Source organism: Acanthisitta chloris, unplaced genomic scaffold (genome assembly GCF_000695815.1).
Source record: "Acanthisitta chloris isolate BGI_N310 unplaced genomic scaffold, ASM69581v1 scaffold13970, whole genome shotgun sequence".
NCBI classification, from domain to species: Eukaryota; Metazoa; Chordata; class Aves; order Passeriformes; family Acanthisittidae; genus Acanthisitta; species Acanthisitta chloris.
The window spans coordinates 176,221-189,410 of record NW_008653491.1 but is presented as its reverse complement, the minus strand read 5'-3'; the positions used below and the strand labels follow the sequence as shown (position 1 = coordinate 189,410).

The 13,190-nt window shown below is 43.6% G+C and overlaps 1 protein-coding gene across 1 annotated transcript in view; it reads right to left on the bottom strand.

The window, feature by feature from the left end:
* Nucleotides 1–12,340: 12,340 nt before the first annotated feature.
* The window catches only part of MED13L (mediator complex subunit 13-like), a gene marked incomplete at its 5' end in the record, with an annotated part of 159,826 nt that continues 158,976 nt past the window's right edge, over nt 12,341–13,190 (bottom strand). Inside the window, one exon of the mRNA XM_009081353.1 lies at nt 12,341–13,067. Within this exon, the coding sequence (XP_009079601.1) occupies nt 12,935–13,067 (133 nt within the window). The remainder of the gene's footprint in view (nt 13,068–13,190) is intronic.

Here is a 13,190-nt window from a genome sequence, read left to right as displayed (position 1 = left end):
TGCTGCTTGGAACACTATCACTATCCACTCCCAGCTGGTGAGGAAGAGCAACACCTTAGTCCTAACAAGTTCAACAACACTGAAACTTCAAGGTGAAACAACTGGGGGGGGAAAAAAACCCCAGCAAGAAAATGAAAGCACACACTTTTCTGGCTATTTTTGCCCCCTAAACTTCACCCCCAGTAATTCTGCATAAAACCTATTTATGTCTCCTTCTATACATCCCTTTATATGGTTTTCAGTGCACCTATAAAGCATTTCAGAATGGCAAGGGCTTCACAGATTTCTGGTTATTAGAGGGGAAGCACTGGGCACTTAAAAGCCTGTCAGGACCACAGAATAGATATCAAGTAGGACAGAAGATGGAACTTACATCTGGGCTCTCATTCCTGTCTTCCCACCATCCAGGTAGCACTGCTATCAATAAGTGAATCATCAGCTCCTTAGCAAGTACTTCTAGGCAGTAAGATTTTTTGCTGGACTGAAATTTCAGTTCATGGAAGATGAAGAACAAGTATTTGCCCCCAGAGCCTATTTTCTCTCAGTGAAGGTAAGAAAAGAAAGGGCACCCAAAAGTACAAGGCCTGTAAATCAAAGTTGAGATCACCACTGTTGATTAGGCTTTCAGGCTTCCTAGTCAATAGAAATTAGAGCAATATCTGCTGCTGCTTGTAGGAACAGAATATAGATAATGTAAATTATTTTTCAAATTCCTTCTGGAAAAATATAAGCAGCTACTATAGACTGTTATAAAACAATCCAACACAACTTGAAACCTGACCACATTTAAAGTCAAATTCAAACCTAACCTACACAGTCAGAGAATTGCAACCCAACCAGAATTGAGTGTGTCCTCAAAACAGGCAATACCAGGCAAAAACACCTTATCAGCTTTCCAGGAATCATCTTGGTCTGGCATGTGTCCTTCCAAATTACAAAAACAAGAAAGAAACCAAAACCAAACCACCATGGAGCACAGCAGAAAAAAATACCAACATAACAACACACAGAGGAAAGTTCATCAGCCCAATAGAATTCTTCTTACCTTCCTGGCTTCTGTAGGAGGAAGCTAACCCCAGAGATTGTAGTAGATCCTTAAACATGAACTCCTTAGAAAGAAAACCAAAAACCTCACAGCCTCGACACAAAGGCCTTGTATAAAGCTTACATAACCAGAGACAAGGGCAGGTGTGTGCAATTGTGTGTACCCATGGGCACCTGAAAGGCTGATGGGATTGGTCAGCCAGGGAGGCAGGTGGGAAATCAGGGCTGGCTGCTAGCACAGACAGGTGAAAATACTTAATCAATCAAGCTCTCTAACAAGGTAATTGAAGTGAGCCCAGGTTGGGCTGGTTTGCTGTGGCACCATGTCCACACATTGTCAATGGGGCAGTATTCCTTGGGAAGGCCCAGACTCCCTGCTGTGGTTACAGCACACATTCTGGAGCTTTCCAGATTTTGTTTCTGGGATAGAGGCCATTCCAAAAAGTCTAACACCTAATTCAAAGACATTTCAGCTCTACCTGTTCCTCCTGCCCATTTGATGGTAATAGGTCTTTCTCCAGATGTCTGTTATAGATGATAAAGGCTCAGGACACAGCTGATTTCATTCTTCCATATCAGTTTGTTTTCTAATTTCTAGAAGAAAAGCTCAGTTTATGCTGTAGTCTTTGCACTTGAAGCATTCCTGGCTCTATGGATCTCATCTCTGGTTCGGTGATTAAATTTTCATAGTGTGATAAATACTTCCCAAAAGTTCCATGGCTTTCTCAGTTCAGGATGTTTCACTAAAACTTTATTCCGTGAGAAAACTGGGGTTATGGGAAGACTTCTAAGAGCACCAAAATACTTTTTTTTGCTTTTCTGTAAAATGCAAAATTCTTAAAAGTTGTGACTAAGAAGTTGTGACACTTTGAAACACAGACTGGTTTGGGTTGAGAGGGACCATAAAGTTTACTAGAGGTAAATTGTGCCTGAATTTCCTTACACATTGAATTAAAAACTCAAGAAGTTGAAGGAACTAAACCTAATCCTGATTGTTTCTATCAAGCTTTTTAAAAAAAAATCAACATTCATAGAGCAGCAGATTAATTACAAATATTTTGATCACTTCTGGAAAGAAAAACATGCAACTTTGTTCTTCATAGGGGAACTGAAAGGAGTAGTTTGTTGACTTCTGTGTGATGCTTTGAAATCAGTGAACTTGTGAAATGGTAGATGATGATGGTCTGAAACACAGAGGGGTTTGCCATGCAAAGCAAGTCTGCCCAGGCTTGTGTTAGCTGCCTCACACAGCTGAGGTGAGCACTCAGTTCTCATTTGGGATCAGCAGCTGAGAGGTGTTTCTTGGCCAGCTGCATTTTAGTTTCACCAGTGTTCTGTGCTTTCTCCAGCTCTTGGCTGAACTTAGTGTTTCAGACAACAAGGAGAACAACATTTTGAGGGCACTTCTTTCTCCACAGCAGCAGATCCTCTTCTAGCACTGCTTTTCTGCCCCATTGGCTTTGCTGAGATCCCCTTACTCTGACCTACACTGGCCCTAAAAATTCAAGTTCCTGCTTTGGTCCAGCTGTAATCCTGAGCTGCAGATACACCTCTCTCACTGCTCCTCTGACTGAGAACAGCCAGGGCTGTGTGCTGTACCCAGCGAGGTGAAATCTTATGAACTTGGTTGCAGTTCTTTGCTCTGATGCAGTTGTTTCTACACAATCAGCTCCCTCCCCACCACCCACCCTGACATACACCCTCAGCCCTAACAAAAGCAGCTCCTCTGGCACAGTGCCTGTGTTTGGGGCTTCACTTTGACATGTCATAGCATCACACATTGCTGGGAAGGTGTTGGAAAGGCACCGCAGCCTCTCTCAGAGTGGTGCTCTTTAAACTTTCTACTGATTAGGGGCCTTTTAGCACTCAACTGGCTTTTCCTAATGGATTTTTCCTTTTCATTGAGACTATTTTTTTTGCAGGCGTTGCCAAAATAAACAGTCATGGATGGCTATTTGGAAAGCAGAGGAGAGAAGAAAGGGGCAGAGAATCAGAACTGGTCCAAATGTGTCCAGACAAGCACTATACATCAATTGACATGTGTTGAGGGCCAAGTGCTGCCAGAGTTAAACTCTCTGGGAAAAGGAGACCATTTGTTGAGAGGCAGGCACAACAGATACAACTGTCTTCTCTTGGATCAAAGATGCCATGCCTGAATTCTTGAGCCTTTGGGGAGCAGGGTGTGAGGCTGGCATTAATCAGTTCCCTTCTGATTTATTTCCAAAGTCTTGAAGTCAGAGGAGGCATTTGAGTAGTTCTAACCTCACAGAGGTCAAGAGTATCAGTCCTGCACTGCTCTGAAGCAGATAACTTAGACTTCAGCCAGCTCAAGTGCACTAACCCAAATGAAACTCCCTCCCTCTGTGCTGCTCTGGTCAGTGGAGACCCCACATCTCTCTTTGGAGAGAATTTGGTCCAGGCCAATAAGGAGAACTGGGCACAAAGGCTCTGCTCTCAGCTGGATCAGTGTGCCTGGTCACCTTTGTGTAGGCCCCAAATGCACTTCTGATGTGTTTTAGGGATGTGATACATTCATGGCCTGCACATTTTTTATCAGTCAAGCAGGGAATGAAGCTCTGAAAAGAGATGTCCTGGATTTTACAGTTCCTTCTCTGTTTCCTCAACACAAAGTATGAGAGGAACAAAGCAGATCTTTTGTACAGGGAAGATCATCTTTCTCTGTCCCATCTTTGCTCTGATTTGTGCCTGAGTTTGGCCAGCTGCTGAGTGCCTGCTCTTCTGCTCCCTCCTCAGGGTAACTGCAAGAGTTCAGGCTTTTCCCCTTCTGCTGGGACTTGCTGGAAGCTTCAGTTTTGTTTCAAAGCAGTGAGGGTTCACCTGTCTCCTTCTGGTCACAGGTGAGTGAGGTCCCTTTGCAACAGGATATTCTCCTCTATGTCTCCTCATCAGCCAGAGCATAATTCATGGGCAGAAAGGTTCATCTACTGACAGCTAGACCTGATCAGATGTCTCAAATGCTTCAGTCTACCACAGGCCTCCTCTCCCCACAGCAGAGAATCCTGAATGTCCAGGGACAGGCTCTCATGTGACTTTGACCCATGCCAGGGATGGATTCCAGATGGATACTTCCCCAGCCTTGGCCTACAGGCATGTTTCACACGCATTGATGGGGTGTTAACGATGCTAAAATTTCAGCCAAGCTCCTCAGCCATGCTGGGTTGGGAATAGGGAGAGCAGGTCCTTAATAAGAACCTGCTGCAAACCAGCACTTTACCTGTGGCACAGCCTGAGGAACCATCAGTATACCTGACAGAAGGGAGTGAAGGGACAGCTCCTGTTCCCAACCTACTTAAGCAGCAGTGGATCTCTGTATTTCACAGCCTCTGCCTGGAGTCAGGGCCCACAGTGAAGCCATTTTTGGCAGGAAAGTGCCAGGCAGTGTGTAAGTGATGACTTGATCCCATGGGTTATGGAGGGGATTTGTCACCAGGAGGTGTGAAGTGGTCCAGGGCACAGAGGAGCTGGGGGAAGGCTGCAGGCAGATCCCCACAGAGGTCATCTCTTCAGGTCAGTCCTGCCCAGGAAAGGGTTCAGAGCCTGCTCCCCCTGCCCTGGAGGCCTGTCTGAGTCCAGGGGTGTGAGGACAAGCCAGAAGCAGAATGGAGCTGAGCCATGGGGCTGTGCTTGTGGTGGTTGAGTGGCACCACCACACTCCTGCTCTGGTCATTTTTGGCTTGGACATTGCAGGTTATTTTTGCTGAAGTGAATGATCCTGATCTGTTCAGTCTTCCTTTCCTGTTATGGGCATTCTGTGTCTTCAATCATTTGTGTTATCTTCTCTGTACCTTTGCAGTGCTATTGCATCCTTTCTGTGACTGGATGGACACAGGAACATCGAGGGTTGAAGGCACAGGGAAGTTGTGTGTGTACAGTGGCTTAACTGTGATTCCTGTTTCCTCTCTGTGTCCTAAGAGTTAATTTTTCAAAGGCATCATGCTACTTTTATTCATGGAAATACCTACAGTGACTGTGAGATCTTTTGAATGCTACATCCTAATGTATCTTACATCCCTGTATCCTAGTTTAGAGGCAATTCCACATCTATGTGTTTGGCATCATTGTTTTGAATTGTTTTTTAGTGTGTCACAATGAATTCATGCTGACATTTTATTGGGCAGTTCTTCAGCATTCTAGGACTCTTCTGTAAGTTTTTGCAGGAAGTTTTAGTTTTCATGGCCCTGAATAATTTTATATCATCTTCACTAAAGTTTGCAAACTAATTCTCTGCATTCTGCTGAGAGTCTTTGATTTACACTGGACCAGAGCTCCTGACAGGTTTGTCAGTGTCATTGATTGTCACACAGACAAGGAGTAGGAAAGCCAACAATTTGCCCAAAATCACACATCAGTTTGGGAAGATTTAGAGTTAGGTTAGATCTCTCATCTTTGCTCAATCCCTCCCTTATTTACTTATTAAATCTGGAGCTGTTCTTCTATATAACTGGACACTTAATTACTGCAAATCCATTGCTTAGGAGGCTGAAGGGTGGATAGGAGTTGCACAGAAACTTGGAACAGCAGTTCCACTCCATAACTGCTTTGCCTCAGGCACACTGAGGTTATGCATTAACCCTTAGTGCCAGAGCCTCTCACCTCCCCAGGCACTGTGGGCTGCTGTCTGTGTGTCCAAGGGAACAAGGAATTGGGGTGGATGACCCTCCAGATGTGAGTCTTGCACAAGGAACACCCCAAGTTCCCCTCCCTGCTCTGTAGGCTGCAGCAAAGGGTTTGTGCTCTGTGCATGAACAGGAGACTTGCCCATTCAAGTTGCCTGAATAACTCAGCAAAAGCAGAGATACTTTGGCAAACTGAGTATCTACATTCTCTCAGCTTCTGACTGAAATTGTTCAAGGAGGAAGGTTATGTACTTGTGAAAAGGGTGTTGTATGTTCACTTGGGGGGGGTTATTTATTTTAAATAAAAACCAACATTTCACCAGCAAAAAGGGCCAACATCAAAACCAAGTCAGGAACACAAAGTAGAAAGAGAAGGGCAGACAAGTGATGGGGAATCTCCAGCTCTGCTGCTCACAGCAGATGAGGGTATGCTGTGCCCCTCTGCTGTCACAGAGAACTGCAGGGACCTCTGAAGTGTGAGTTGTTTTCCACTTGGGCTCTGTTATTTATGGCTAAAGTGACCCTGAGATGAGGCTTGGACGTTGCTACTCCGTGTTCCCGTGCAGGTTCCTTTCCTCTCCCCTGTCCATGGCTTGGCAATGCAGTGGTGCCCCAAAGTGTGTCATTGCAGCAGAATTCCTTCTCCACAGCTCCCAGCCTTTGAAGGGGGGAAAGAAATACAAGAGCAATTACTTCTAACCCTAAAACGTTGCTTAGCCCAGCAGCTCCCAGCACTGTTCTTTTAGCACTTCTATGGGCCATTACCCTGCTGGGATTAACAGCCTCCCCTGCCCTGCCATACGCACCTTACCCCATCACCTGCCTCTCCTGGGCTTGTCTTTTCCCCAGGCACTAATGAAATTACCACTGAAACCGATTACAAGTAGGGGTGGAGCACTTTGACCAATGAACCCACACCTGCTCGCGTGGTTGACCTTTAATGATGCAGCTCTGTGGCTGTGTGCACTTTAATTTGGTTATTTTTTTTTTTAAAGCCTAGTCTAGGAGGAAACTGGAGTTTCATTTGCCATCAAAACGTGACCCCTGCTGGAAGACCAGGGATGTGGCTGCCACTTCTTCATACAGACAACCCCGCACGGATGTCATAGATGTGATTAATGTGACATGTCACAGCTGTCACTGACTGCAGGAAATCACAGATAACTGAAAAATGCTTGGCTTAAAGAGACTTCTGAAAGTATCCACCCAACTGCAAAGGTTTGAAAGTATTGTTTGGGTTTTTTTGGTTTCTTTGTGGGATTGGGTTTTACAGAATTGCTGGAACCTGTGAGCTTTTCTCTGTGTGCAATGCTATTTAATGGTGGTTCTGGATACCAAATCCGTTGGCAGGAAGTTCTCCAAACACTTGCAGTAGCAGTGATGCCTTTGAGGATGTAGTTTGTTCTTAGATTTATACCAGCCTGACATTTTCCCCATGGCAAAATATTTAAGTAAAAACAAAGAGAGTGTCAGGCTGGTAGGACTCTGTTAAACATATGTCTCATTTACTGTGTAAGGAAAATAAATTCCATTTGTGCAGGCCCTGAGCTTGCTGTGGTTGCCACGTGGGCTGTGTCAGCTCTCTGCTGGCCCCTCTGTGTCTTTTAAAGGACCCAGCTGGAGTGAGCATCACTGCCTGTGGAGTTAGCTGATGCTGTTGTATAGATGACAAAGATCCTGCAGTAGGTATTTCTGAAATGAAACGTCTGTCCAACAGCAAAAGGTGTGTGTGTGGCAGGAAAGACCCCACACACCTGGGGTGGGAAGGCAGAGGAGGTGTCTGGGTACCAGGTTGGTTAAGAACTGAAGAAAGAGCCATGGCTTTGGGAGAAGGTGTTAACAGCAGAGGCTGCTGTAGTGTCCTCAAATCCCTGTGAGAGTCTGGCAAAGCTTTCTGGAACTGCAGCAGGTCCTGGGGCTCAGGGGCACATTGTGGAGCAAGCAGAGAGAGCCATGGATTCAGCAGGTGTTGCAGGACCCCAAAAGATACTCTGTAGAAAGAGTTCCTGGCAGTCACAGTGTCCCTGCTGGCTTGCTGCAGAGGGGTCCTCATGCTAAGCTTTTTGGGGGGGTTTGTTGGTTTTTTAATGGTATAATCCTGAAAGGTTTTAATAAGTAATTCTTACGGGCAAAAAAGCTAATGCTTACAAGATAGATGAGCACGTATTATATTTTTTTAGCTTATATAAGCTCCATTGGCTGTGCTTATACATGGTCAGACTGCCAGTTGGCTGCCAGGGCCTGGTGTGGGGCAGAGCGTGGAATGGAACCTGCAGAGCCTGGAGCAGAGCTCAGGTCAGACCTCAGCTAGACAGCTCAGGGCAGGCTGTGATCAGCACTGCCTTCTCCCTCAGGCTGGTGGCATCTTCTTCCAGGTGCTTGAGGAGCATTTCAAGTTCCAGTAAAACAGTGCTGAGCTTTCCATATCCCCTGGGAAGCCCCATGGGACTGAGCTTCGATACCTGGTGGGGGAACAGGCAGCAGAGCACAAAGCAGAGCTGCCCACGTAAACATTTGTCAGTGCTGAGGTTCAGTTTCAAAACAGGGAAGTGGAAGCTGCGTAATTTTGTAAATCCTGCTTTGTTGTTCCAGACCAAAGACTTCCTGTTTGGGGATCTCAGAGGTGTTTCCATTTCCACTGTAAATGGTGAGAGACTGGCCATAAACCTCATGTTTACTTTCAGGATTTCTGATGCTTTCTACATGTGCTGAAATTGTTTTCAGGTGGTTGTGATGCTGTGCCAGAAATAGAAATGGCAGTTGGGAAAGGAGTAGTAGTTTAACATCAGCCTAAACTTCAAAAACATCTTCTGTATTGGTATTAAAATCCCATCACCACATTACTATCCCCACCTATCATAAATACTCTGTTACAGTTACAAATCAACTGAGATTTTAGTGTTTTCATTCAGTTCTTCCTTGCAGTCCTCATGGAACAGAACACTTAATTGTCAGTTTTGTCTTTAAAGCCAATGAATTAGCCACAAAGTGATGCCCATTTAAACAATATTGCTGTGTAGCAATTCCAGGTACTCACAGCACTCACAGGGAAAGCTGCAAACTGGACTGTAGGAACTTGTACAAGGGAATTGTACAGTGTCAGCACCATCATTTACCAATAGCTAAATGAACTAAAAGATACAAGCTGGAAAGTTTTAAAAACAAGGCAAAAATCTTAGGAGCTGGTTTTGTTAACTATCTAAATTCAAAAAGAAAGTGCACCAAAATTCAAGTGGACTAGAATTAGCAACTACTAAGGAAATCCCAAGTGGCAATGAAAGAGCCATGGAGCAGAGTGGCAATTCCTCCATCCAGTCACCAGAGCTCTCACTGGATGCACATACAAGCTCCAGATCCTCTTGGAAAAGGAATTCTTTAAGGATACTCAGCAAGGGAGTGAGCTACAAAGATGAGCTGTAAAGCATTTGTGCTGGCCAGAGCTGGGCTGGACACCACAGGGGAGGATGGAAGGGGCAGGCTCTACTTTGCTGTTGCTTTTTTTTTGTCTAAGAGTATTTAAAATGCACTTAGGAGGACACAGATCTGTCCCTTCTTCAAGTGCAGAAAATAATACATTAGCTGAAGATTCTGTTTTAAGTTTTTTCCAGAACTATTGTTATGGGAGCTGAATGTGGAATAGGCCTCTGGTCCTGTTAAGGTGCAGCACTGAGAGGGCTCAGGCTGGAGTTTACTGAGCACTGGTTTTGCTTTGTTTAGGAATGACCCTGCTCAACACTGAGTGTCTGGGGCTGAAGAGACCTCTGGGGGTCCAACAGTCCAACCCAGGCCCTGTCACAGCAGGTACAACCATCACAGGATCATGGAATATCCTCAGCTGGAAGGGCCCCACAAGGACCATGAGTCCAACTCCTGGTCATGCACAGGACACCCCAAGAATCATTGCTCAGTGATGGATCTGTTGAGCCTTCAACTCCTCTGGGATGGGAATTCTACAGCTTCCCTGGGAAGCCACAGGTGTTTGGTCTGATTCCATATTCCCTCTCATCCAGGGCTGACTGCCCTGCAGCCTTCCCCTCCCTGTGCAAGGGAGGAGGAGACAACTGGCATCTCCCTCTAGAGACTTACCTGGTGCAGACAAATTCATCCCTAACTGGTGAACCTTTGTGTTTGGAGCTGCTCATGACAAGCAGCTGCTGCTCCTGAGGCACTGGATTATCCCAGGCTGCTTCCACCCCCACTGTGGCAATATTTCACATCTGCTCATCTCAGTGTTTACATCAGTGGCACCAAATTTCCCCTCACGACAGTTTTACACACTTCCTTCCCAGTCCTGCTCACATCCCATGGATCTGCCCTTGGAAGCCAATCCCTCCTGCGCCAAAACCTCAACACTCACAAGACTAAAACTCCACCAACAGTTTCAGTAATTCAATAATTTATTCATCTAAAAAAGTGTGTAAAAGTATATAGCTCTCATCCACAAGGTATATATGAATGACATTTAAAATGGAGGTCTTTTATTATTATTGTTTCTTTTTATCAAAGTCTTTTTTTTTTAGTGTATTGTACCAGCGATATACTGTAGATTTAAAATGAACTTCACATTTTTTTTTGTTGTTTTCTTTCAAATTGTTGGCTATATATAAAAGAAGCTCACTGCAAAATGCTCAGAGAAAAACAAAACAAAACAAAAAGAAAACAAAAGAAACAAAAAAAAAAAAAACCCAAAAAAAAAAAACCAACAAAAAAACCAAAAAGAACTTCAGAACTCCCCAGAAATGTACAGCTTTTACATTTAAAAAAGGTTCTGAAATATACAGACAAGCATGCTGGACATTGCCCACCCCCTCCCACGCCCTTTAGCTCAAACAACTGTAATAATAATTCTGATTTAGGCATGATTTTTCCAAAGTTAGAAATTAAAAAAAAAAAAAACCAAAACAAAAAAATAAAATAAAATAACTTTCTTCACTCTGTAGGAAAGCCAGGGCTTGTACATTTCAGATTAATTCAGTAAAAAACTCACAAGTAAAATAATGCATATTTAAGGGAAATATTATACAGAACTTTTCACACTGAAGTACATAAGATTTTTTTCTTTAAAATCTATTGCCATTCATTTATTTTGCACAAAAACGTATAAATATGTCACCAGCTTCTCTTAACTTAAAAAAATTAAATAAAAGACACCAGATGAAAACTACTCCTTGCTGCCCTTTTTTTTATTTCTGATTTTTGCTTAGAACCAGGTTTCTGGGGAAGAAACACCCCTGGATAAAAACAGCCCATTTAAAAACAATAAACAAAATAATGATCCAAAGTTCCGATGAGTCCTGGGAACAAATAACCCCCACATGGTAAAAGATTACAAAGGTTTACTTTACATTATTTTCCTCCCCAAGTTAAATTTTTTTTTTTATACAAGTTTACAATCTTCATCTTTTTTTTTTTATGCTCTTCAAAAGGCCTTGAGAATTTTCTTTTCTGATTAAGAAAAAATAGTACTGCAATATTTTTAAAGTCAATTTTACACTGTACACATTAGATACAAATGGTTTGATATCAGATTTTTTTTTTTTTAACCTATACATTGCAAAGAGAATTCCCCACCTGGAGCTGTGGTGCAGGGAGGGAAATCAGCCATTTACAGGTTCCTCCTCTGCCTTCACCTTCTCCTTATACAAGCAAGTCTTTTTTTTTTTATTTTTTTATTCTTTTATATAATTTGCTTTAAATGTTACATTATCTCAAGAAAAATACTTTTTAAAATCATAGAATTTCCTTTTTTTTTTTAACCAGAACATGAGAGTCTTTTGGAAGAACTTCAAAATTGGTAGGGTTTTTTTTTTTTTTTTTTCTCCACAGATAGGTAAGTAGGTCCCAGCCAGCCCAACCAAAGTGCCTGACCCCTGGGGCAGAGCAGCTCTGGCTGTCCCTGCCCCCCTAAACACTGGGAAAAATGGGGCTTAACCATAAACCCCTCGGAGCCTGGAATGAAGGAGTCATAAAAATACTTCAATTAGCCATTAACCTTTCCAATGGCAATCATTTCACTAGACAAAGTAACTTTGCCACCACAGTGGTTTTTAACTTCAAGTACTAATTTCATGATATAATTTGTAAAAATTATTTCTTTGAAATAATATTCCTATAGTCAGAAAAAATACACCAGATTTGTCATGGATTTTAGTGTAAACACAAACCATCTGTTTGGATATGTACATGGATGAGCCTGCCCAAGACTCCAGGGCGACTCGGCGTTCCCTAAAGAGCTTCCTAGCATCACTAAATTGACTGGAAATATATTTCAATCAGAGCTCTACAATAGATTAATTTACCACTTTCCACTTGCCCTTCCGTTGGGCTTTAAAGTATTTTTCCTCCCTCCCTCTCTCTCACTCTTCCCCGTTAGGTAGTGTTATCCTTCATTAACCACTGGCCATTCCTTGCTTTAACCAGGCTGAACACAGGTGAGAATTCCTTAACACACCATAGATCCTTACCAGAACACACTTCCCTTCCCAAGACTTTGATTGTTATGAGCTTCACTTGTGATTTCTAGGTCAGAAGAGTGAGAGGTCTGTAGATAAACAACCCTCCAGTGGAACGGAGCTGATTTGGAAGATATTCTACTGTTCCTGGTCCTTTATAATTTAATCCCTCCCCTCCCCAAACCTAAAAATAAATAAAGTATCTCCAGACCATTCATATCTACATGGACAGGTAACAAATGCATGCATTCATCCCAATCCACTCTGACAGGAACTCCAGGTAGACAGAAAACTCCAATATTTATACGAGACTACAACTGTGTGGGTTTGTTTTTGTGGTTTTTCAACTCCTGCAAAGTCCCAGTTTAACGACGACCAAACGACAAAACACCCAAACTGGTCACTACAAGGTGGTTTTACTGGCAGGACTGAGCCCGCCCTTGGTTGTTTATCAGAGTTCCTAATGCAAAAAGATCCTGTAGTCTTCCTTAAAAAAATAAAATAGTAAAAAAAATAATCACACTGACCAGTAGTTACTGGGCCACCAAACTAACACTGGCTTGAGGTTACTCTGTGTTCACTGTTCTTGGATGTTCCCAGATTTTGGACTGAAGCTGCCAGAGATGTCAATGGGTAGTTTAGTTTTGAACACTGCAGAATTCACATGTGCTTTTGGAGGAACAGAAGCACAGCACAGGACTGGTCTGAAGAGAAGCAAAACCGTGATCTTTGCAGGTTGTGGCACGTTTCTCAGGTCGAGGGGAGAAGAAGCCAGAAGAAGAACAAGTGCTTTGCTATCTATTACAGTATGTTCATGATGGCATTGTACAGCTGAGTGAGCACCACGAAGTGGACAGGAAGGCAGGAGCTGCGGTCCTGAGTGGCAGGGTTACAGGTGAGCCAGGACAGCGCGTTGTACTGCTCCAGCACGAACCTGCAGGACACAAACGGCAACTCTTTACTCCTGCACCTCCTGGCTCTTCCAGCAGCTTTACCCACAGGTGCCTCTGGGTTCTCCTGGACATACACAGCCACGGGACTGCCAGTGGTGTTGGCA